The 27166-nt window shown below is 39.2% G+C and overlaps 1 protein-coding gene across 1 annotated transcript; it reads right to left on the bottom strand.

The window, feature by feature from the left end:
* Positions 1-225: 225 nt before the first annotated feature.
* LOC137887434 (chromodomain Y-like protein 2) lies at positions 226-24264 on the bottom strand. Its single transcript, XM_068730414.1, has 7 exons — positions 23988-24264; positions 13158-13764; positions 8622-8839; positions 4095-4267; positions 3807-4017; positions 3511-3654; positions 226-3418 (listed from the first exon to the last, which is right to left on the bottom strand). The coding sequence occupies exons 1-7, from the start codon at positions 24009-24011 to the stop codon at positions 3260-3262; spliced, it is 1536 nt and encodes a 511-aa protein (XP_068586515.1). The 5' UTR covers positions 24012-24264; the 3' UTR covers positions 226-3259.
* Positions 24265-27166: the final 2902 nt, after the last annotated feature.

Here is a 27166-nt window from a genome sequence, read left to right as displayed (position 1 = left end):
TTTTGTGTTTATTATTTTACTATTTGTTATTTCCGAGTAGGCTTCAATACCAACAATTGATTGTAGCAGGCCAGTTATATCTCTTACTTCCTCACAGGAAACATCAAGTACCACTGTCCTCACTCACAAAGTCATGTTGGCTATGGTGAGATTAGCTGACTGGAAATTAATAGAACTATCGACAGACGCCTAGATAGTGGTTTGAAAAACGCAGAGACAAAAAGACATGGTGAAAGCACTTTTTCTTTATTTGAAGCAGCTCACTCTACCCATCACAATGTATGGATCAATCTTTGACATATATTTAAATTGTAAGGCACCCCAAGGTGTGCTTTGAGACAATGTGGGGGAAAAAAAACATGTATGATGAAACACATACATAAGACCACACACAATGTGTTTATAAAAGGCAAAACACAGAAACCTGTCAAAACCACAGTCATTTGCAATAAATAATTGAGCAAGTATGAGTAGTTATTTTTTTTAGTTATAGCTTATTTACTTAAAATTGCAAGCACACTTCAAACATGCTGAGGTGGGAATTTGGATAACAGAAACTAATAGTTCAAAACAAGGAAATAAATGCATTTGATATTTCAGGTGACACACTGAATATAATTTGTAATATTTTACATACTAACTAAAATTAATAAATACATAAAGACCCATGTGTTAAAGGATCAGCGATTAACGCTCAGTGGACCTGAGGAATTTACATTCTGTGGCCACATTAAACAGGTCACTCTCGCCTCTTCTTGGGACCCTAAAGCCAAGCAAGAGCTGGTATTAAGTGTGATTTACCAACAGAAAAGGAACATAGTTGTAAAAGCAAATGTAGGAACCCCTCTTGTAAAAAAAAGAAGATCCCAACAACTACTGAGAAATTATTTAAACCTAGTCTTTGGTCACCAAACTGCCCGTTGGTTTCTTCAGGTGATTATAGATCTGGCAAGTTCAGATAAATGACAACTTCAGGTGCACTAAAATGCAACCACAAATGAGTTGATTTTTCATGAACTTAAGTGAAAAATTTTAGTTGAGTACTCAATGACTTAAATGTCATAAATGCTTCATCAAACTTTTGCAACCATTCCTTTCACCCAAATAAAATGGACGACAGAAAATCATTCAACAACCTGATGGGGCATTAATGATCCAATATGATTGAAATTGTCAATTCTGAAATACAATGACAAACATTTTAGTGATCATCTTTTCAACTTTTAAAGCTCTGTAAAATACAATAGTATATGTTAGATTATCGGACATGGTTTTGATAATTTACAACAAAATACTTTATCTGAAAACGTCAAATGAAAAGGTAAACATTCAAGTGACAATAGCATTTACACATTTGGGTTTTGAAACTGTAGAAGTATAAATTATCTGACCCACTTTGTCCATCAAAGTTTTTAAGGTATAATATAGAAAGAGAAAGGGGGGGGGGGGAGGAGACCACATGGCACTGCACATCCAAACAGTTATCTCTAATAAATACAAAAATAAACTGCACCATTTCTAACAATACTTACAATGTTTATACAAAACATACCCTGGTATTCAGGCAGGCAACACATTTATATGTACAGTATGTTACATGCAATTAGTAACACGAGTCTACATTATATATTATTCTGTGCTGCATGTGTACCACTGCAAAAATGGACAAATATCTTCTGATTTTTACAAAACAATTTTCACAGACCAACATTTTTTGGGAGTAAAAAATTAAATAAATAGATCCCTACATATAATGCACACTGCAATACACAATTTCGTTAACTCTTGAATCATCACATGCAGATAAAGTTGACTCCAGCTACACGACGGTTGCATTTCCACAATATAGAACACTGATAATTAGTGTAGTCACAATGTGATTAACCTTTATTATCATCACTTCTGAGCACTCTAAAAAGAAAAAAAAAAAATCACAACTAAGAAATAATTGTCAGGTAATATCAACATGATGATCACGCATTTCACACAATAACTATCTGCATCGATAACTAGAAGAGATGTAAAACATATATGAACCACCACAGTGCTGCATGTACAGCTATCATATGTAGCTGAAACTATACGAGATACAATCCATTACTGATCCTTCCATGTCATACTTTAATTGAATCATCTAAAGTCACTTTGTGCTCAACCTAAAATGCCACTTGATTAAGAACAATTGTATATTTAGTGCTGGCGTTCCTGTGAGGCTTCCAGCGTTCTCCATTTCCACTTAGCGTTCCGATCTGCATTTCAATTTAAACAAGTCTCCCTTGAAAGAAAAGTCCCAACCTAAATGATATTTAATTTGTATGAATAAAAGATTAATCAAACGCTTGTTGTTTTTGTTGAAGTTGATAACTGAAGACAGGGATGTTGACAACAGGAGGATGATATGTTATGTACTTATGCACTAATCACCAGACGGTCTCATTAGTACATTCATCTTGGTTTCATATAACAGAAGCAAATTAACGGCGATTATGATAATCATAATAAATTTACTGGCAAACAAGATGTCTGTTACGTGTAATAAAGACTTTAACAGTATGAACAATGACTAGTGTGATGAAAAATAACTTAGGTTTTCTTTCACTTATCCAGTGTTTGATGAGATTTCAAACAGTCACTGAATGTGATCCAGTGACAGGAATGAGCGCGTGTGAGCATCTGTGGCCGGTTTTCTTCTGTCCACACAGAGAGAATGGAGTGTGCATGTAAGGAGCAAGAAACAGCATCCTCATGCAAACTTTGATTTACACTTCAGCTTAAAACAAAAAGTAACTAAAGAAAGCCCTTATATTCAGAAAGCTACTGTTACACACTTGAAATAAATATATATTAATATATATTATCACACGTATATATCATACATATATCATACCTCCTGATCATTTCATAAACACATACATCTCGCATATGTACAGAAACACTCTGTACCTCCCTGAAGAACCTCCGTCAGTGTTTATTTAAGCAATGCACATTTGGCCCTTTTGCTCTTAGAATAAACATCTGGACAGTTCTGGGTCCAATAAATATAAAATACAAGTTGATGACAAAGGAAGAAGATAATGACGTTGTTGTTGGTGGACATGTAAGCAAACAGACCTCCAGAGAATCCCCTCTGCCGATTGATGGAAACAAAGACCCTTAATGCAACTATTCCTTTTGTATGAGATCCGGCCGTTGTCATCCTGGATATCCCTCTTTAGAGAACCTTTGTCCCACATCGATTCAGTTTTCTGGGTGTGGATGATCACTTCTCATATGCCTTGTTCTGCAGGTAACTGAAGAGGGCCTCGAGTCCTTTGGTTGAACACCACAGCTGCTTCAGCATCTGGCACTCTTTCTCGTTCACTTCCTCCAGGACTGACATGAGGATACTCCTCACCAGGCATTTGGATTCTTCCAAAACCTTTTAAAAACACACAGAAAGGGGAGAATGTCATTTGGTTACATAAAAAAACATTTTTTTTTGCCCTCTGGGTCGTCTAGATCAGGACCTACCACTGCATTGCATGATGCCATTTCCTTCACGCGTAGCATCACTTCTTGGTTAAATGTGGTCGGCCAGAAGACCTGAGACACCAGACCTCGACTGCATGCTTCTTGTGCTGTGAGTTTTCTTCCACAGAACAACATCTCGTTGGCCTGTCATTGGGGACAGGAGGGTGATTTCAATATGGCATGCAATCCAAATGTTTGATTTGGGTAAATGAATACAGGGTAATCAGGTTGTTACAGGAAGAACCTAATTAGATAAGGCAGAGTTTGCCAAAGGCCTTGATATTGCTGTGACCCACCAGAGCTACGCCCAGGATCTGGGGGAAGGTGTAAGAGGAGCATCCAGAGGGGGTGAGGTGGAGCGCTGCACATGGAGTTTGGAACCAGGCCCTCTCACTGGCCCACACCACATCACACAGGGGCAGGATGGAGGCCCCTAAACCCAGAGCAGGTCCATTTATTGCCGCCACAATGGGTTTCTTGAAGTGGATGAATGCCAACACAAACTCCCTAAAGGGGCCACAGAACAATCAGTACCAACTCTGTCAGGTCTAATGGCAAGTGAAAAGAGTCAGATTTCTTCTTACCGTACGGCATCTGCGATGCGGCTGCTCTCTTTTCTGCGGTCAGTGGACAGACGGCCAATCAGGTACGAGGGCTCCAGGCCACTGCAGAAAACTGTCCCCACGGAGCTGAGCAATAATAATTTACTGTCATCAGCAGCCGCATTACCCAGGGCTCGACACACTTCCTTCATGATCTGAAAAGAAATAGGAGGAGATGCAAATTGTATTCTAAACTTGGCTCACGCATGAAGCAAGCGGCTCTAACTGCAGATGAGATGTTTATATGACAACTTGCTGGGCAGCTCGTTTCCTTGACAGCCTGATTGCGGCAATTAACTTGTAAGCTGTAATGGGAGACCAACTGGAAATAAGAAAAGTTGCTCATCAGATGCAATATATGACTCCAATAATTTTTTCTCTTAATTAATTCTTAGGAAATAATCAAAGAAATAGCAAAGAAAAGCAATCAATGGCCAGCACTTGCAGTATGATAGCTCAACAATATAGCATGCCGTGCAGATAGAGAAAATTCAGCAGTACATTGTTCAGCATCAACAAACAAGTTTGGCCCTCATCTCATGTGAAGGAAGAAGAGCAAGCCTACATTGTCAGACAGCCGACCTGATAAGAAGAAGTCTGGAATCCCACACCACCACATCACTGTCTGCAGTCAATCTGCCCACACTCTTGCTGCATTTTAATCAGATTATCACCCTTGACCCATATTAACCATTCACTGAATTTAATGCTAAACGTCTCACAAAGCACACAATCTGTCTCCAGTTTTAACTTGTGGTGTGTGTTTGTGTGTGTGTGTGTGTGTGTGTGTGTGTGTGTGTGTGTGAGTGTGTGTGTGTGTGTGTGAGACTAAGAGTGACATTATTCGAGCAAGGTGAATTAAAAATCCTGCCCAGCTACAAGAAGCAGAGATGGGCAGATGCTGGTTCCAGTCTGTGAAACAGAGAGGAAGAAGAGAGCAGTCAAAGTGACATTCGTGTGCAGTGAGCAGATGTATCGAGGACAAAGAAACTTGTAACAGCAAGCATCAGCTCCCTCGAAATGAAATCACCACCTTTAGGGGAGGATATAAGTCAATCAATCATGTTTTCTTTGTGTTTTGTTCATTGAAGCCATTGATGGATTGGTTTTGCTTTACAGTTAAGCAATTTGTTTTTGTTTTTTTTGCATTTTCTGTAGGGCAATTTTTGATTTCTCTAAGCAGAAATAGCTCGTCTTTCTCTGGTGCTATACCCGTAACCACTCCCTCGTTCTCTTATTCACTGCTCCCTATAGAACAGACAGTAGTTTGCTCTAGAGAGCAGTAGAGTGCCAAGGAGATGCTTAAACTCAAATAAAATAATAATACAATTGCAGACAGTGAATATGATGCACTACACAGTGAGTGGGGAATGATTTAGGACACAGTCAAGTAGTCTCAGAGAAATCTAAGTAATTTCCAATTTGAATTAGATAATTTCCCTGTAAAATAAATGGTCAAATACTTCTCTGTTCACTCATGTGCCAAAATATAATGGCTGGTTATTGTATTCATTGTGCTGCTTGATATAATAATATGAAAGTCATACAGCACAGGAATGTGTGTTAAGCTAGAAAGGTGACAGAAAGAGGACCATTTAAGAGCTCAGGGCAGCGAGTGTTTGGATATAAAAATGTTCAGGGATATTTTTGAAGATTTTTGAAAGCCATTCAGCAGGCACATGGGCAGACTCTTGTTCCTGTATAGCTTCAAAGACTGAGCGACAGAGAGGGAGCTATCGGAGCTGTTTGATAAGCCCACAGCTTACGGGGCTTACTGACACACATGAAAGTGCACACATGTGCGCACACAGACACAGTTTAGGCCTCTTCATTGCCTGTGAAGGACAGCCGGCCGTGCACTCGTCGCTGTATCAAAGCAAGAACCACCCTCTAGGGAAAATCTAAGACACATCCTACAATCTGACGGGAACAATCCTGTTCACTTAGATTTATGATCCAGAGGTGGGTGATTAAGACGTATACCATCATCTGTGGCTAAACTCACTATTATATTAACAGACCTCGAAGGAATCTGTATAAAACAAACTAATGTTTTCTAATTGTCAACTCGTAATAGAATATGTTTTCAAATGTTTACTAAATTTACAAACTAGAATTTTCTTTATGACATGCTTAATTATTAAATCAGCAAAGTAAATTGTAAATATCGACCGGAATGACAAATGGCCTTTTCACTTTGCAGGATCAATATCAGTGAGTGCGGAGGAAATGCAACATGAAGGCATGTTGATCGTGAAAACGTCATAATTCATAAATCATATCTTTATCAAATTAAAAGAGAAGAATACAAAATGTTGCAATAGTTACCATAAAAAGTCCAAAAGCAAATGACTGGGGAAAGCCTCTACTGAACTGTGAAAGTAAGTGACTGAACGCTTCTAGGGGGAATTTTAATGGAGCAGCTTGATGTTGATTGGAGTGTGGAAATGAGCAACCAATCACAGGCTGGTCGTTTCCTGCAGCCAGCCTCTACAAGTGGATCATCACAATGCAAGAAGCTGCAGCATCAGAGGGGAGAGCCATTCAACCACATTCCATGTTGCAGACATCCCAGCATTATCAAGCTGTCATTTTTTTTTAAACCTCTTCATTTAGAATGGCTCATCTAAAGCAGCGCATAGTGACAGTGGCAATCATAAGTCTACACATAGACACATTCAAATTACAGGCTTTGATAGACCTTGTACATCCCTGTCCATCACTGTGACAGATTAGAATTAATCAGAGCACAACTCCTGAATGAAGAATGTACAGTTTATTCTGCCACTAAATCTTTGATTGTTATGGAGTGAGCAGGTGATCGACAGATTGCTGAGGAGAGACGAAAAGAAAACATGTCAAAAGCTTATGAGCACAGCTTGTATATAACTGTTGGGACTTCACCATGTGGGTGGAACAAAGATGGAGGTCTGCATGTAAAGTTGAAAGCCTAAACTATGGAACGTTGCCAACTCGCCATCAGGCGTTAAAATCTCACCTGTGTGTGAGATTTGATCAAACCCTAACGCTGGTGCCTCATTGGACAAGAGCCACGGGAACCTTAGGGAGTCCCTATGACATGACCATGACATCACCAGGGTTATATAGATTTAAATTTTCATACTTAATAATAACCAAACTCGCTCCTGCCAGATCCCAATATCACACACCCTAAATACCTGTAGAGAAGACTCAGCTGGTCCACCATCAGACCTAATCTAAAAATAGAAAGACCATGTTTACATGTACGACTGGGCGATTTGGAGAAAATGAAATATCACCATATTATACCTCACTATTGATATTGCAACAATATTGTAGGGTTGACTATTGGTGCTTTCACAAAATGTTTACAAAATGAGATGTTTGATAAATAATCATCAGTAACATGGATGTAATGACTGGTAAACAGTCTGGTAAGCTCAGAAAATGACATCACTGCAGCCTTTAAAACCAGGAGAAGACAACAGTTATGCCATATTACAATATTAAGATATCCAAAATCTAAGACGGCATCTAGTCTCACTCACTCAATCACTATATCCATATAATATTGATATATTGCCCAGTCCTATCTACATGTGTTCAATGTAAAGATAAATCAGCAATCTAACAATCATTTACTTAACACTTTTTGTACGTCAACATTTCATCAAGCACCAACATTTGTTTTCAGTCCTTGTGACATTTTATCATTGCAAAAGCAAAATTAATCATTTTTATTTTAACAGCTGCGTTTGTTTTGAAGTATCTGGACAACATTAAAGGCAAACAAGTGGTTGAATTGTTCTTTACCATGTTAAATATATTACATTTTCATGATTCTCCATCCTTCTCTGGAAGCGATCCTTATATCTTGTTGCTAACTGCCCGTGTGAACCAAATGATCTGACGCTAATTGGACAAAACAGAAAAGTTAGCGTCAAAGTTGTAAACCCTTCCAGAGATGTCAGTGACATATCTACACAGCAGGCAGTGGAAATGATTGGAAATCTGGCCATTTCTAGTGGCTCCAGTTCTCTTGAAGAATAATTACATAATGCTCTCTATGAACCTTCTGCACTATATTTTTCTCTAGTTCAACGGACATCATTGCTGCAATAACAACAGATGGCATAATGCTGGATTACATGTACCCCTAATTACTCTACTAGTTTTGAGGAAATTCTGTGTCAGTATTAAGGACCGAGCCCAGGAGCTATTTCCTAACCTTCTTTTGCCGAGTACACACACTCTTTTTCAACAATGCCCTGTGTAGGATTCATGCAGCTCAACATATTCACACCTGGCAGCTGTCAAATAAAACCAGTTTTCTTAAAAAAGCTTCCCTGGAGCAGTTGGGGAGTAAGTGCATAGCTCCAGGGCATGTCTGCAACACTTAATGAGGAAACTTTTCCGATTTACATTTCCCAAACAGAGCTCCGTGGCAATGATACATACACTTGAGACGTTGATACATACTAGAGAAACACAAAGACATAGGGGACAAGCGTCCATTCTGGATCTCACCTCTGGTGTCAGAGCGTTGTTGTCTGTTGTTTGGCTGGAGAGCAGGACGTGCGTGAAGCCTTCCTCCTTCCTGACCACGATATCTCGGAATCGACAGTTGCTCTCGTTCTGTCGCACGTTGTACCTGAGCCGCTTGTCGAACACGTAGCCTTTCTCCTCGGCCAACTTCCGCTTTACTGAGCTGTGTAGATGCATCTTGCCATTGGCCAGCGGGGAGCCTGACACAGGGGGAATGACAAAACAGGTCAATGAGTCTCTTCAGACTTGTGTAGCTATTAGACACCTTCTGATGGAGTTGATGACAGAATCATTAAATATTAATTAAAAAAACTGTGTAAAATGTTTTGTATTTTTCAACCTGGGTCGGTTAGATTAAGGTTGGAATTAAAACTGCTGCATACTGTTTTTGCAATAAATATTTTAGAAGATAAAATAACAGCATGAAACATATGCGACTTGTATAATAAAACAGTCAGAACTTCTGAATTTATTGGAAAAACAAGAAGTCTGGATCTTTCATTTGCAACTAAAATTCGTCATTAAAAGAAACTTTGAATGGAGTCAGATATATATACATGCACACCAAGTGTACACAGATTGTAGGAATTCAGTTGTCTGTTTTCTCAGGGATGTGGATTATTTTGAATTTGATAGTTATTTTCCATATTAAATGTACTTTTTCCAGGACATTTACAGCAGCATGTCACTAATTTACTAAGAGAGCAATCACCTATTTCTGAGTCATACAACAGTTTTTTCTCTGCATGACATCTGAGCTGTCACTGCGGGATTCGTTGAATTTAGACTTTTGTTGATTGCATTAATATTTCAAGCACACACAGAGCTGAAATTATTTTTGCTGTTTTGTGAAACTTTCACATTTGAAGTCAGGCCTTTTTGCACAGAGAAACCTTAACTTATGGGTGCAGTGCAATCTCTAGAGGACCATCATGAAATCAATTCACCTACATTCCAAAAAAGCTTACTGTGAAAGCTGAGTAACCCAATCTCAGGTCTGCACTGTCATCAGCTGAATGGATGAAAGACTAAAGAACCATGAGTTAAGCAGTGTGTGAGTCCTTCATCTAAGATATAATGATGCAGTAGTAGGAAACAAAAACCCCAAAATAAGCCACACATCACTCAGGAACACAATCACAGTTTTTCTCACCAGAGCAAAGTGATTTGATGCCTTTTTAAAACAGTTCTGCCAACGTCAATTATGAGAATACTAATACTAAGGTGGGTGTGATATGTAAGAAAAAAGTCAGTGGAGACTTTAAACTACCAAAAAGCCCTCAATGGGAGCCTCAGTCTGTGTTTTTAACCATGACTGATTTCAAGATGAATAATGCAGTGAAGCTTCAGTCGGCCCTTCAAAAATCAGCAGAACTTCATTTTTGAGTTTGTCACTGATAGAAACAGCAATAGCAAACTAAATGAGAAAAAATGGGTCATTTTCTTTGAGGGTATTATAGAAACAAGTAATGGTATTAAAGCTGAAGATATGAGAAATTGCCATTAGATGTTCAAATTCTCAATGAAAAAGGTCTGTAATGTATCATCCCTCTTTCTCAAACTCAAACACAACATATACCAATTCAAATTACAGTTAAACTCAATAAATCTGGGTTTGTTACTCTAACAGCCAGAATTATCTGGGGTTTGACTCGGCATTACAACATTTATTATAAAAGTGAATTTCAGATGAGTTGGTTTTAATTCAAGTCTACAGAGGAAGACCATAAACAGAGATCAGCCTGGATACTTGGTGTTTTTAGTGGCAGCAGTGATTTGAGATGGTCTTAGGACAAGAGGCTGTGGCTTTGGTCTCATTGACAGTGCTCCAGCCACACGACAACACCATGCTTCACATTTATGGACAATTAAGCGGTGCTTTTGGAAATTTGCGCAGAGTGCTACCATTATCTAGTTTACTGTCACGGAGATGCCAGCATCTCAATCATTGTTGTAAAATCAATGACATTTGCAACATCCATGTGTATGTTTCATAGCTTATTGAAAGGTAATGGTATGATGGCAGTATGAATTGATATCACCTTTAGGTTATGGAAATTATTTTTCTGTGGTGAGACAGAAATTTGAAGGGAATGTTTCATTAACAAAAGTCAAACAAATGACGCCTGCTTGTTGCCGCGATGCAGGCAAATATATGGCACTCCCTTTCTTACAATCCTTTGCAAAAAATAAACAAATTGTATGACCTTGTGTGCACATTTTGCTGCAGTCGACAATCACAGAGGCACCCTCTGCCAGTGCGGCAGATTAATGGGTGGAGCTGAGGGTGCTGAACGAGGTGAGCGGGTAGTCTTTCACAGATTAGGTAATTGGGATCCATAATGGCTGCCAGACCAATAGCCATTAGGTTAGGTTGATAGTCCCATGTTCTCACATAGAGAAGACAAGGTCTCACTATCAAGTTGTGGTGCTTTGAAATGAGTTCACATCTGACGGACTCTTCATAGAACTTTAGTGGAAATTTTCTATTTTCAACTGCACATTCTGGCCATAAGTTGAAAACATTTAATAACATGACTGAAGTTTATGGGAGTTTGGAAATAAACAGCATAACCAAAAATCATAGATAGAGCATCATAAGCACATAATTCATACTAATATACACACACTCTCTGTATCTAAAATGAACAGTAAAGGTACCAAGAGGACAAAACATTCCTTTAACGGCTATTATCGACAGTGAGAACGGACAAACTCCATATTCATTTTACCGCTGACATGAGTGTATTGTTATTCGGATATGAATGAAAACCGTTCTGATCTGGATTTTCTGTTAACGAGCCGTGAATGACTTTTCTAACACGCATGTAATGATTAACTATAGTGGTGCAGGCCATGGACTGTGACCCAGGAGAGAAATTTAAAAGGTGTTATCAGCTGCTCCTGTAAAGAACCATAGCGGGAGCTTTTAAGAGTGTGTCAGCACAAGTCTCTATAAAACTGCACCTGTTAAAACATACTGAATTTATCTATCATTAAATAGAAAATACTCATCATGGAAATCTAATTTTCTTTAAAAATTTATATGCATGTAACTGCCTTATATATGAAGAACTTTTCAGTAACTGTATCATTCATATCCATATAGAAAAGTCCACCCTCCACTACATTTTCCATCAGAAACGAGCCGGTACATCTGCATGGTTGATGTTAACCATTAGCTATTTTTAGCTTACCCCAGATATATCAAGATGTGCCTATACATGTATGACAGCTAATACGCAACAATACATTGCAGTACAGACAGGCCAAAGATGTATTTGAGGTAATTTAGAAACCATAGTCACCATTACATAGATTGCTCACAGTTTCACTGAACTATAACAATCGCTGAAATGATGTTATGATGAGTTATGAAATCAGACTGGGAGGGAACTGACAATTGTTCTATGTTATAAACGTAAAATCACCCCTCATATCTTCACAATTCACAGTTCTTTGTTTACTAAATTTAAGTCCACATTTAATTTAAAAAATATGTTTCTATAATGGTAATTACTGGTGTTTACTTTCCATTTTGTAAGACAAATTGAAATTGAAACCTTTGGGATTTTAACAAAGTTAAATGATTACTTCGTGAGAATGCACAAAAACCTTACAAACCAGGGTATTTACGTCATTGTAGCATGGTTTTTGAATATCCACCAACACTCTCTTCTTATGTCATTTTGTCAATGTTTCAACTATAATCGCTGTGTCCAAACTACCCATTTAGTCATCTCTGTCATGCTGTCATTACAGAAATGTCTGAACTAATCGTGGACATTAGACAAGCGCCTTTTGTCAAGCCGGGGTCTTTAAAAGGGAGACTATGACACTTTTAAAAGAAGAAAAACATATTCTCTTAAAAATTAAAAGTTGAATTGTTGAGCAAAAACACACCAAACACACACCCACACCCTTGTTCAACTCCGTACACTCACAGATTTTGTCACTACAGCTTTATGTGGTCCGGTATCTAGCTGAACCAGTAGCTTATGGTTGCTCACATTAACAAACTTTAGGTAGATATTGCTGTGTAACTGACACTAATGAGCCAGTTTGCTGACTTTATGACTCCTCTACTTGTGCTACTGTTTTTTATTTTAGCACTTGACATTATCCTTTACTATTAATGTCCCTTTCCTGTACTGTAATTGTGACTCATTTCAATTTGTGATGGTTATGGGAGATGGTGTCTGTTAAAGGTGCTAAAATACAAATATTAGATGAATACAAAAGCAGATTAAATTATCATCCTTATCTAAACATGTGGAGTAAACTACCTACTGTTGAGTAAGGTTTTGTTCCTAGTTATTTGCATTATTCCAAATATTAAAATCAAATATTGTCTTCATTTGGTAAGAAAACGTAGGAGTTTGCCGTTCACTTTGGCTCGCTATAATGTTATATTTTCTTTATCATATATTAACCATCAGATGACAATGTCAATATCTGTCAAAAAACCCAGCACCACCTGAGCTGTAGTTTCCATTTCATTACATTTGGACAACTTACCTAGCTCAGCAGTGAACTTCTGTCCAGTGGTATCCATGCCTCCTAGTTCTCTATCCACTCTGTCAGAGGGCAGTCTATGAGACCTTGCTGCTGTCCTGTACATGAGAGGATCCATCTCTCCATTCTGGAGTCCGTTATGAGGAACTCTCACAGGAGGAACAAAGTGAGGCCCTCCCGTTGGAGGAGCCTTATACGTCATGACTTTGCTCATTCTGTCCCCTAAAGCATGTTTCCCAGGTCCAACACCCACCTTCCTCTGCTTCTGAGTGGGTCCTGAGCCTCCACTTCCAATCCCTAGAACAGCTCCGACTCTAACCCCAACAGCCGGCCCACAAGTCCTTTTCTTCTTTCGGGCCTCAGACCGAGCTCTGGAGTTGTCTGTAGCAGATGGCTGGCTGGTGATGAGGAGCTCTTGGCGATTTTTTGGAACCTTGTGCCGTTTGTGTGAGTGCAGTCTCAAGCTGTTGAACTGGTCAATGAATTCCTCGCAGTGCAGTAGGTGGTGCTCTGGCTCCCATGTGTCTTCCTTACTTCCATAACCTTTCCACCTTATCAGGTACTCCCACTTACCCTTCTTGTTCCGCCTCTTGTCCACAATCCGCTCCACCTGAACGTAGCACATCGAAAGGTAGAAAAAAGACAGTATTGTTATTACTAAAAACATTTTTACTATACAGAGTAACTAGTTTTTCCTCTCGCTAAACACTACTGTGTTTAACAAATAAAGAATCATGAACTGTATGTATTGATTAACCTGATCAGCACAAATGTTCACAGTGTATTAGTCAAAGACCGTTACATGTTAAATAATTTCTAAAAACAGGGAATGGCATTAAAATAGTGTATAAAAATTAAACAGCTCATAAAACAATTTTGCTGAAAAGCAGGGCTTTGTGGGAGTGTGCGGCCTCCTTGTGGGTATATTTCATTTCCAAGCACCACACACAGCTGCATTGTGGGTCTGGCAGTCACAACGTTGAAGTTTGCTGTGAATATTCATGATCCCCTGAGGATGGTTCCTTTTGTTTTGGGCAGTAATGGCATCAACAGGCTAAACTTTATACTTGGGATGATCACATACATTTTTTACTATATATATATATATATATATATATATATATATATATATATATATATATATATATATATATATATATAGTAAATAATGCTGTATTGTTTAATGTGGAATTGTATTTTTGTGTTGATCATAGACATTGCTAGTGAGTGTCACATCTTACAAAAGGTACATTTTGTGACATATGTCAAGTTTAAGATAATAGCTTATTCCCTGCAGAAGAAAGATAAGACACCAGAGCTGAGCTGCAGGCTGCTATTATGAAGAAACCTTAAACATCAACTGTTCGAGGTCAAACAATAACTGGAAATGCCTTTGTATTTTACAATTACATAAGGCCAGCAAAGACCATAACACATCAGCAAATGTTACTATTTCACACAGGGATGGGATGATATAAGTGACTTGGAAAAGCTGTCTAGCTCTCGCTAGCATGGTGGGGAGAGAGAGAGAGAGAGAGAGAGAGAGAGAGAGAGAGAGAGAGAGAGAGAGAGAGAGAGAGAGAGAGAGAGAGAGAGAGAGAGAGAGACCTAAATAAGGTAATACCTTACCTTATTTAAGATTTTTTATTTTTTTACTAAAAAAGGATGTTCCCTACAAAAAGATCTGTGTCCCATGCAACACAAATATTTGTTTCTTGACAAATTGTAAGTTAAAGTGATTGCTTTATGTTTTGGCCATTTTAAGAGCTTTAAGCATATTTTGATGATTATCGGGATAATATCACATTTATTTTGGCCAGGATAACCATGACATCATACCGTCCCATGTCTACTTAATAAACCCGGTGTAAAAAGTGACAGTAGCTGGAAACTACACAAATTCTTAGCTAAATGTAAACATGAAGTAAGAATAGAAAAGTCTAAGATCTCCAGTACAGTGGAAATAAAATATAAATAGTAAGGGTGAAATAGTAAGGGTGTCTTCCTCAGTTTTTTTGTTTTGTTGGTAAAATTACTTTAATTAGATCAATTATGGGCTATAACACCAAAATGTGTTTTAATTAAGGCAATAGCTGTTGTTGCATAAAAAATAGGGCAATTACGTATTCCATCATTTTCTAAATGACTTACTACGATAGTGTCATCTACAAACTTCACATAATATGCGTGTCTTATCACTCAAATAATCAGGTGTTCAATTGTATTGTGTTTATCTGGTAGATTTGCAATTCAGAAGACTCACTCCAGAAGACTCTGAATGGAAGATTTCTGGATGTTCTTAAGTACAGGCGCCCCTGCTTTTTAGAGACAGGATTTGGATTTTGGCAGACAAAACTTGAGTCTTTAATGTCAGTCAATAAAGTTCATTCAACAGGTTGGAAGTCAACTCCAAATGTTCGGTTTCTATTGACTGGTAATTGATATACACTATATTGTGACTATATGTGTTAACTCACTCATTCTCAAAATGAGAAAAAAAGGTCTAATCTTGTATGACTGTTGACACATATCAGACATATTGCATGGAGGTTTGGCTTGGATAACTATACATAAGGTTTCTTAACACTCCTTCACATGGTGGCACTTTTATGCTGACAAACATATGATTTGCATGATAAAAAACTCAGATCTCATGTAAGGCTCTTCTACTCTGAAGATACATGCTGAATACAGCTTTTTAGTCTTTAAGACTGGTACTGTTGAACAATACTAGGACATTTATACATACGAGCCGTGACTCTGATGGATAATGGTTGGAAGATTTCATCAGTGTTAAGTGCAGCTGTGGTAATAACTGCTCGTCGTGTTCTCAGATGTGCGGCACACATTAACAGGAGTAAACAGCCTTTGATGGGTGAGCCGCAGGGCTGTCACAGAAATGAGCAGACGATTAGGTTGCTTACAGTCCCAAACAGTGTCACACGTACCAGCATTGCAGAGAGAGACGCATGCAAAGTAAGGAGGGAAGAGAAGGAAGGAAAACGCTTGGGGTAAACTTCATACAGACGGGAGCAGTTTAGAAACACTTGATGCTTCAAGCAGCAAACAAACTGAAAAGGCTCCTTCTACAATAAGCCGTCTAATTTATAAAACACTATTGTGTTAGCACAAGGGATTCTGGGTCATTTTCGTAGAGACCTCTGCCCATAGTGAAACGCCTGAACAATCAAAAGTGTTTCTTCTTCCTCCTCTTTACGAATTAGCAAACAACAAAACTGAGCATCACGGCCAACATCTGGTATGTGGGACAGAAAACACAATTCTAACTGGAGGAAAACACTATTCAAAGCGGGAACAGACTTTGACAACAAATTAAGAAATTGTTATTTTATGGTTGTTACATCGACGGACAAAATTAGCATTAAATACAGGTTATGACAACAGCTGTGCTGTGTGTTTGACTGTATTGACATTTGAAATGAACGTTCACAAAGAGGGTTTGAGGCGGCCAAAGGTTGTCTTAAATCTGCTGCTACGCATACCCAAAACCCTCCCTGGACAGCTTATATCATTGTTTTGCATGAAAGGTCAGTTTTCTCATAAACACTGCAACACCAATTCCTCGCACACTCTGAAAACTACTTTTGAAAATCTGCTTTTGGGGCAAGAAAAATTGTGTTTTAGAGTGGAAGTGGGGTGGGGGGCTAAAATGGAAAGAAAAAGATGCCTTTACAGATTTAACGACCTATGTGAGGATGTACTCTTCTACCACCCACACCAACAAGTCCAGAAAACCGTACCAGTCCAGTCCAGTGAAATGACATCCAAGCCACACTAACAACCTACAGTATGACCAAAACCTCTGAAAACATTCAGCCAAACGTAATGATCATCATATGCAAGTAACACCTATTATGAGGATGTCAATGCAGTAATAGACATTTTGGTTGAGTTCACTTTTTGAATTTGAAATAACTGGGTTCAACTGTTTATGTTATGTGATGCCCCCTCATAATGATGAGCAAGTACCTCTTTTTTTCCTTCTTCTTTGTTTTGTGCAACTTCACTGTTTTGGTTCTGTTACCACTCTTATAGTGTTGTTTTTGTCCACAACAAGCAGCAAAAAAGCTCTGATAAACTGACTGTACGCTACCTGTCCAGCACCAAATAACAGACAAAGTTAGCGACGACTATCTGGTCGGTCGCTAACGGTGGAGAATCTAGCCGTTTAAGTGCCAGCTGTTTCCCTCAGGAGTATTGAACCTAAATGGCCAGATGGCCAGAAACACCAAATGAAAGCTAATGTTGCCTCGTTGCTGAATGAGAAAATGGGAAATTGTTTACAACACGTTTACCATAAGAACCTAATAAGGTGATAATATATTATTGTTGCATTTACAGCTTGTTGAATTGACCTCCAATGACAATCATGAATGCAGATTCAAGTATATTGTTATAACTACGTGTTGTGACTGACCAATGAATACTTTTTCAGACACAAATCATTGTTCTTCTCTTTCATGTTTATACTGAAATGTCCGGTGCCCATTTCTACTAAGATCAAAGCTTCTCTTCTTTGCCGCAAGGCCAAAGATCACCATCATCTCTGTCATTAAAGGAAATCTTTTGGAGACATTTGCATAGAGATCAAAGTACGGTTGCTATAAAATCAAGGTTTTATACAATGATATTTACAGGTTGCCACTTTACAATTATAGGCCAGTGCAGAAAGAAGGATGTGTCTAGTCCTGTTTGGTGAAAAATGGATGCTCTAGTCTACGCTCATTGTAATTCGCATGGTCACCAGCGTGATAGCCAACGTGCAGCAGCATTAAACAAGTGCAAAATCAGGTGGTCAGTTTTAATGCTCTCTCTCTCTGGGGAGCAGTGAGGATAAGTAGAAACGCGGGTTGCCGCTAGTGCTGTCCATGGTGTTGTTGCCTGTTCTACTGGTGGCAAGTCTTCAAGTCTGCTGGGTAACGGGCATTAGCCAACTGTCTACAGGCTGCACTAAAATTTAGGCTTTTGGGATGTTTTTTCCATGCTGTCCTCAGCCTTGAAGCATAATCTTCTGCCAATGGACTGCAAGGTGGGGAATTAGTCTGCCCTCCCACAGGACCTGGGTCAGACATGGGGGGCTACAGAGGTACTCTAGTAATAAGAGTATTTGTGGAAAACTCCCCCACCACGGCTGATTCCTCCTCCACTTCTGCAGTATCTGAATGGGGATCCCCCAGTGAGTAGTTGCCATTATGAATCCAAAAATTATACACAATTCCACACAAAAGGCTCAGCCTTTACAGGGTTGTCTCCCACACCGCTTTTTCGAAAACCGATACACTTTGTGTCACTGCCTCCGAGGGATCCGAGCTAGCTCACAGTGGCAAAACCATCTCTATTTACAGTCTATGGGCAAAACACGTTCGTCTCTACCTGACGATACGTCGTGATTAGCATGGGGACATTGAGGCGCTTATGACCGGGACTGTCTGGAGAGCGTTCCCTCTCCCGAACCCACTCAGGCACAGAGCTGCTTCAAACCCTGGTAGCGCGCCGGTGTCGCTCCTCCCTAGACAGCTGCACTGCAGGGATTATATGTGCTCCTTCAGATGAGCGATCCCCAAGCATGAGGGGCATTCTCGATGAGCAGAAAAAAAAACAATTTGGCAACGACCAAAATGCCAAAAATCAAGGCTTTAAAACAGCAGTCCACAAACCAATGGGTGACATCATGGTGACCACGGCTACTTCTTACATACAGTCTATGGTGAAAACATCTCCTTCATACAACTGTGTTTACTAAAGTTTCTTTTACAAGATCACATAACTATAATTTTTTTAATTTACCTTCACCCAATACTAATTTTTACTGAATAGAGCTTGAGCGCATCATGTAAATCAAGCTTACCAGCTGCTAACATCTAACGTTAACTTGTTCTCCTGCTGATTAAACCACAGGTTTGTTGTTTAAAATGTAGCTTTATCAGGGAAAAAATTGAGGGTGCGTCCCCGGGACGGGTGGATTGAGGGTTCACTGCATCTCAAACACATTTTCATTTGGTCCTGGCTCGATGGGACGCCGGTAGTCTTGAGTCCTGACTGTATCTACAGTACACTTCTCAGAATGTTGGCATCAACTTGATCACCAACCCCAATTGCTTAATCTTTCTTTCTAATAAACATTTGTTAGTTATATATACACATTATATGTCCTACATTCCACATCTTATTTTTGCCACCACAACCCTCCTTGTGACTCTTGTGAATCCCATTTGCGCAATTTTTTACGACTGGTTTGCAGAGTTGGAGAATTTTCCACACATAAATGGTCGCAAATTATGTAACCTTAGTACATCATGTCTTCTCCTATTACTTGGTCAATCCTCCCTTAAATGCATACTCGATGCAATGACTGACTCCAACCTGGTGCATCCTTTTGACAAATAGAGCATGTGTTTTAATTAGTTATCGTAGTAATTGTTTTTACACTGTTTTGAAGCATATGCCTACAATATTTTCTTTGTAATTACAAAATACCACACTGATGTCATTGGCTGGATGTTTCCATGGAATATAATTGCTGGTTGTGCATGTAGCTTGGGTCTTGTGAGTTTCGCTGCATTTGATTGGTGCAAATTAGCATGACTGAGTGTGGTCAGACCTGTGCTCTGTTGCACCTGTAAGCACACCTAAAAGTGATGTCAGGGTGTACATTACACACCTGTCTCAACATCCCTGACAGACCATTGTATGTTCCTCTCACTATGCTTTGGGCTAGATGATGCTGAAACAGCATTTGGCAGCTGTGGGAGGATATGCCCGCCTCCATTCTTCAAGCTACTGAAGCGCCAAGTGTTACTAAACCGCTTTTGTCTGTGTATGCAACTTGGGCCTTCTATCTGCCTTCTCCACTTCTGTTTTCCTTGCATGCGTCTCTACTATGCTGCTATATGGTAAAGTGTGACGTTATCTGGGACCGCAAGCATCCAAATCTCCTGTTCATTTCAATGGCTCCCCTGCAGTTCACACATCAAAGGTTGTTTACTCCTGTTAATGCGATCAACACTTCAGAGGAAATGATGGGTAGTTATATCCACAGCGTCATTAAAAACTCTTTTCAAACTTTCCAACCATCCTCCGTTTCTGGTTTAACATACAGCAGGCAATGTCAGGTCCCCACTAATTTCCACTGAAGTAAGCATGAAAAAAAGGTCCAAAGGACACAAATTGCTTGATCTTGTGAATTTTCACGATTGTGTACATTCATATGAACCTGCAGGCTTCTGATGGAATCCAGCACAGAAGAAAACATGAAAACGTTCCTCCTGATGCTGGATTTATAGATACCCTATCTACTAACTATAGCGTAGTTTTAATACATGCAGTGTTGGATCGATGTGATCTGAAGGGTTTGTAACAGGCATTTCTTTGGTAGCTGTGTGTAACCGAATAGGAGAAGACTCATTTCTTCAACATTTTACATTTTGTACTTCAGTCTCTACAACATAAACTTGCAGAAGAAAACACAAGCAGCCCACGCTGACCAATCACAGTTCTTGTTTGTTGTATAACAAAGCAAAAATTTTGTCCGGCTACAACCAACTGGCCACTTCCAGCCTGAATTCCCCAACAACTACAGACCCATCCCCAATCTCCCTTTTCTGCCTACCAACTCAAAACCCACCTGGACTCCAACCAACTCTATGAACCATTTCAATCTGGATTCAGATCCCATCACAGCACAGAAACTGCTCTAATCAAAGCCACCAACGACCTCCTCCTTCCCTATGATGACCACTCCCTCAACATCCTTATCCTGCTTGATCTCAGTGCAGCCTTAGAAACCATCAACCACTCCATCCTCCTTACCCGCCTCGAGTCCTCCCTCCACATCACTGGCACAGCCCTCCCCTGGTTCAGATCATACCTCTTCGACCACCACCAGTTCATTAGCATCAATAAATTCAACACCGACACAGCCCCAGTCTCTCAAGGTGTCCCCCAAGGTTCAGTGCCCGGTCCACTCCTCTTCATGCCCCCCCCCCGCACTCAAAACTCACCAATTTGAATCTGCTTTTAACCCGTGATGCTTGTTATGTAATATTACTGGTATAATGTAATTATTTTCTTTGTTTTTATCCTTATTGCTTTTACTGTTTCTGTTTTTACATGTAAAGTTTCTATCAATTATATTTAAATTATTGCTCTTTTTTAGCCTTTATTTAACCAGGTTTGTCCCATTGAGATATCTTTAAGCCTACAACAGTTCTGAAGAATATAGGGAACCTCAACTTAGGTTACATTTATTAAAAAAGTAATTAGGCTCTCTATAGATCATTTTGTTCTCCTAATGTGTGCATGCATGTTCAAGTATTGAATGCACTTAGTAAACAACAGGTGAGCAGTGAGCATCTCTGAACAGCAACTAATCCCAGCAACTGTTGTCTTCTTAACTACATTGTGAAATTGACAATGACATTGTTCCGTTTATTCACCATGCTTCAGCTGACTCAATGCATTTTACAAAGTCAGCAGAAAACCTTACCTTTAGCCACAATTTTGCAAAACTGCTTTCATACATCAGCCATCAGATAGTTTGATAACATGATATCAGTTCAACACAACTTACTACCCTTTTTTTCGCCATTAAGAAAGAGAACAATGACCTAGTTTACCGACGAGGCACGCAAAAGATCAGAGTGACCGTGAATTTTAGGAACGCTCAAAACTGGAGCTCTTACAGACTGAATACTGAATTCGGACAAAACCGGAGAATACTGAATTTTACCTAACGTGGTCTCAGCCTCTCTCACTCAGTGCTGGAGGTCACTGCTCGCTCATCCCAAAGCATTTGTGAATATCTTCTTTCTAAATGATGTATCTTCTAACTTCCTCTTTTCAAACACTCTCTTACAGCTCCATCAAATAAACCACCTCTACAAAACATTATTGGCTACTTTATTGGTGCTGGCACTCCCTACACAGACTCTTCAAAATCATTACTTGCCATGAAGTCCAACAACAGAAAACACTTTTTTATATTTCAAATGTTTTTAAATAAAAGCTGTATGGCACCAGCAAACTCTGGTCAGCATATCAATTCTTGTCACCCTAAACAGAACTATCACCGATGGAGCTGTTGTCATGTCAGTAGGGAAACAATCCAAAGACTTAACAGACTGTTGATGTGCCATGCCTGCCAACGCATTGTTACCAACACAGAGAAATCATATTTTGTGAAAAATAAACCTGTTCAACGATGATCAAACAACCAGCTCCACAAAAAATGAGTCAATGTCTAGTAATCACAGGGTAACACTGCCACATGAGGCCGGTTACACATCAAACCAGCTGCTTGTATTTAATGAACAGCATTTTCAATCTAGTAGTCAAATTTAAATACAAAAGTACTTTATTGCGACTACTTCATTGATGTAAGGCTACATTCACACAACTCCATAGTACAAGTCAGAGGCTGACAATAATGGTTTTTCCCCACTTAGCTGCTTGTAATTACTGAATGGTATGACATGCATGAGGCATAAAACAAACTCTAATAGTTTGTACGAATGCATGAAGATTTACCCAACTGAAAGAAGCCTAATTAATAAAGCTGAAAATATGCAGTTAAAATCCAATTTGTAATATACTGTGAAGGAAAAAATGTAAAGTGAATAAAACTGTCAATAGCCAAAACACATGAACTCAAGGGCCCGGGAATGTATTAATATACTTCTGTCAAATCTATAGATTTTATTTCTTTAGTCCATGGATCCTGTCGGTGGCAGCACTGTGTTCATTTTCCAAATTAAATGGGTCTCTTGGATAAACAACAGTACAAAATTATATATATATATATATTACAGTCTGCAGGGCTACTGTAATGAAACAGTTTATGAACCTGGTCAACCTATTGTCTTCTAAAAGATGTCCTGCTTGTCTCATCATAGTCTATGTTTGTCAGTGTTGTGAACAGACAATATTACTTCAACACACATTAGAGACTCCCCAAGTTTCTTTTTCAGATATACATTTTACACAATTTACTTTAAAACAAAAACAACTTGTTTAGTCTAACTATATTTGTTTGACCTCGCAAGTCACCAGACACTGACCCACCATATCTCTCTCTCTGTGTCACCACCATGACCTAAAACATATGACACCATGTCAGCATAACAAAGGCTAATGTCAGTAAGTGCTTAATTCAGTGAATCAGATGTAGAAATCCGGCTTCATGCCCACTCTGGCACCGGGTCCTGAGTGATGTTGCGCACGAGGGCAGCGTGACCTTCCTGCCGCCCATTTGGGCAACTTTTACGCCAAAAAAAAACCTGTCGGGAGTCATAATTTAACAACATTCGCACATCAACCGTGAGAGACGCTCACACGGACTTGTTTGTACCGCTCGGTAGAAATAAACTGGTGTCTCGTGGCATGTGCCAAACAGCCTGCGAAACAGTCACACCGCTGGAAAGGCTGTGATGACTAAATATATTTTGGCATGGCATGCGCACCTTGAGAACCATCACTCCGTCTGGAGCTATTCACCATGTTCGTCCGCTCAAGCGCTGCTGTCACTTTACCACGACTTTCAACTCGGCGACAGGCTGAGGAGTTCAGCCCGTAAAATGACACATTATCTGATTACTACGGCCGTAAAGAATTACGTCAAAAGTATATCAGAAGCGACACAAAGTATGAGCAGAAATTAACGAACCTCGTCTTCGCAAAGCACGAGAAGGGTTAGTTTCGCCTGTTAAAGGGCTTAGTACACCGCTTCTTACAGACGCGACGCCCTCCCCTTTACTTCCTAATTCCATTATTCGTCAATATTACAGAGCATTTTCCCTGGACAGGCTTTTATCCTACCTCGTAAAGGTCCCCTGAAGCCATTGTGGGGTGCGGACTCCGGCGGCGCGGCGTTCTTGCCTGCCTTGTTGGCTTTTTTTTTGGACCCTACTCTCTCGGTGTTTCGGCGAAAGCCCCGATAGACAGGAATTAGCGAGCAGCCGTGTTATTCTGAGCAATCCGCAGTAGCAGATCAGCAGACAGTGTCAATCGAGCCCGGCGCTCTGCGATGGATCGTTCCACACTTAAAACAAACAACCATCGGGGCGGTGCTGTTTACCCAGAGCTAAGTGGAGGACAGAAAATTAGTCCCCAGCTAAGAACGCACCGCCCGATGGTCTGCATGCGCCCTCTGTTGCAATCCAACTACTCAACGGGAGACGATATGCTGGATGTCTTGTGTTCACAGAGACGCCAACTGAGACAGTTCCTCTGGGCTCACTCTACTGGTCCACTTTACCGTCAACGGAAGACATGATTTAACCTTGATTTAGGAACCGTCCGGAACAAATTCATTGGAACTATTTATAAGCAATGATAACTTACTGGAAGCTACGAACTGTGCTTGTTGACATTCTGGCATAGGCCTAACCCCCTTTCATTGACCCAAGTGTCACCACAAAATTGCCATAATTTTTACTATATTTATATAGACATGGATTAATCATTAATTAAACAATGTGCTGACAAGCAAAAGTACAAGATTGAAAAACGAGATGTAAAATTTTACAATCATTTTTATAATCTTCATAAAATTACCTCATCCAACAAGGAAACATGGCTTATCATCAACCAAACATTGTCAGATTCATGTGGAAAGGCACCACGTGATTAGCATGCCATCATGACTTATTGGTTAGCTTATCTGTGACTTTAAAATGATGTGGCTCATGCTGATGTGAACAATAAGTAGACAGATACTTAATGTAAATATACTGTTGATCATTATGAGCTGACTTACTGTATGTCTTGTTACTATTCAAATGTCACTTTAAAAAGATGAACTGACTTATGCAGTGTGAAAAGCCATCAACGTTTATCCCTTTTTTCATTGACTTTATTTCTTTTTACATTTTAAATGTTGACCACACATGCCTCTGTACACATGACCGACCACAAAATAATCAACAAACCAAGGGAAAATCCCCCTTCTAGGACATTATACAACACTGTAAGATATTCTGATATTCAATTCTTTGTCTAGGAGTGCTTCACACTATTGATACCGAGGTCTGGGGCTCAGTGCAGATGACGTGCAACTGTCTCCAGGCCACACTTTAGAGCATAACTGTTTGTGTGTATGATATCAGTAAAAATATCTCACCATGCTGATAAATAGAAAGATATGCCATCGTTGTAAAAACAAACAAAGAAAATATCACAGCAGACGTGTAAACTGTTTCCTTACTTTGACCATCATTTAATATTTAATGTGAAACTTGCTTGTTTGGAAGGATTTCAAAGACTGCACAGAAATATTTTTAGCATAATGGAAGATGTAAACTCAATTTTATTTTCAAAAATATTGGAAGTTCAAGGGCACTTCATGAAGCTGCTGAACCTAAATATATATTTTATAATACATTTACATTACCAACATGAATTGAGTGGTCTTGTCAGCGATGCTATAAAAAACTGCCGACTCTCTGATTATCATGATGGAGCTCACAATGTATTATCAAGAGCTCACACTTGCTAAAACACTTCTCTGTGTAAGTATGAGACGATTTCTCATGATTAACTGGTATTCCATCATATCACAGAGTATACCTGTGTCTATATATTTTACAAGTAGCTGAAAACAGTTTGGTTTTTAAGGTTAAGGTTAGAGCAGGCTTAGGGTCCGTTCAGAGAACAGGTTGGGGTCAGACATTTAGTTGAAATGGTAAGGTTAGGGCTTGAGGCTAGGGAATGCAATCAAGGTCCTCACAAGTACATAAGTTCAAATGTATGCTTGTCTGTGTGAGTGAATAAAAGGCTTCCGGATCCTGTGACACCATTTATTGTGGCTAGGGAGACATCTATTATAGTGCACTTAATGTGGTGCTGACCTTTAGCATCTGTCTTTGAAAGCTCTTGTAGACTTTCCCTTATGTGTTAATAAGCCAAGGAGAGAAGTATTGAATGGAAGGAAAACGAAACATAGGACTTTCCTCAATGCTGTTAAATTAACCAAAAAAAACAACCCAAAACAGTTGGAGAAGGCGAGATCATGCTGATTCAGGCAATACAAAAAAACATGTTGTATGTTCAGTACAGTATATGCAGCATTTTGTCCTGTTTTGTAAAATAAGAGCAGTCTTAACTGTATATGTGGGAAGGATGAGGAAATGGCTAAACAGGAAGTGTTGTCTGGATAGATTTCAGTTAGCTGTTTATCAGGAGACAGTTAGTTAAATACTTTATCCATTGGGGGAAAACAAGCTATTTATAATAAAAGAACACAACAGTTGGATTGAAGTTATCCAGATCATGTTTCCAAATACAGACCAAATGCTGCATTTTGCCGTATATATTTTTCTAGTTGACACATTTATCTGCTGTTGGCAGCACTGCGCCTTATTTCGAATGAATCAGGTCATTTACCGTACAACTGTGAAAAAGGGAAATTAATGCTTTCTTTTCGTATAGTCACAGATATATTATTTCCTCTTTCATTAGTGTTGAGTCAGTTGCTATTTTCTGTTGTGACAGGTGGGATTGTGACTTGTCTGTCCTGACGGTACAGTACAGGGACACGAAGAATTTCACTTACAATATCCTTTTGCTTACAATATCCTTATTGATGCTCAATACTTTAATTTTAACTTGAATGTTCACCTTGCATTGAATGACATGACAATTATCAAGCGAGGAATATTTGTTGTTTCTGGCTTTCGATTTTACTTTTAAATCATCATCAGTGATGATTATTAAATGAACTTCATGTTTTTAGCCATTGTGTAATGCCAAATTCATTCTCATGTTACAACCAAGAGTTCAGATGTTCTGTTCTTGTGTGTAGAAGCAGTGTGTACTCAGAAGCAGTGTGTTTCTGAAAATACCATCTTCATGAATAAATGATAATGTGAAATGCAATTCATTATTTACGATGTGTTTACATTTTATTGTTTGTTGAGTTTTCTGGATATTCTTACAATTCAAATTGAACATTATGGTATACCTTTATGGTAATCATAAAATCATCATTTTCAAGTGAG

Source organism: Cebidichthys violaceus, unplaced genomic scaffold (assembly GCF_023349555.1).
Source record: "Cebidichthys violaceus isolate CVI_PGR_0920_01 unplaced genomic scaffold, fCebVio1.0.p SCAF_5, whole genome shotgun sequence".
Taxonomy (NCBI): domain Eukaryota; kingdom Metazoa; phylum Chordata; class Actinopteri; order Perciformes; family Stichaeidae; genus Cebidichthys; species Cebidichthys violaceus.
Note: the sequence above shows the minus strand (reverse complement) of the source record. Positions and strands in the feature narration are given on the sequence as shown.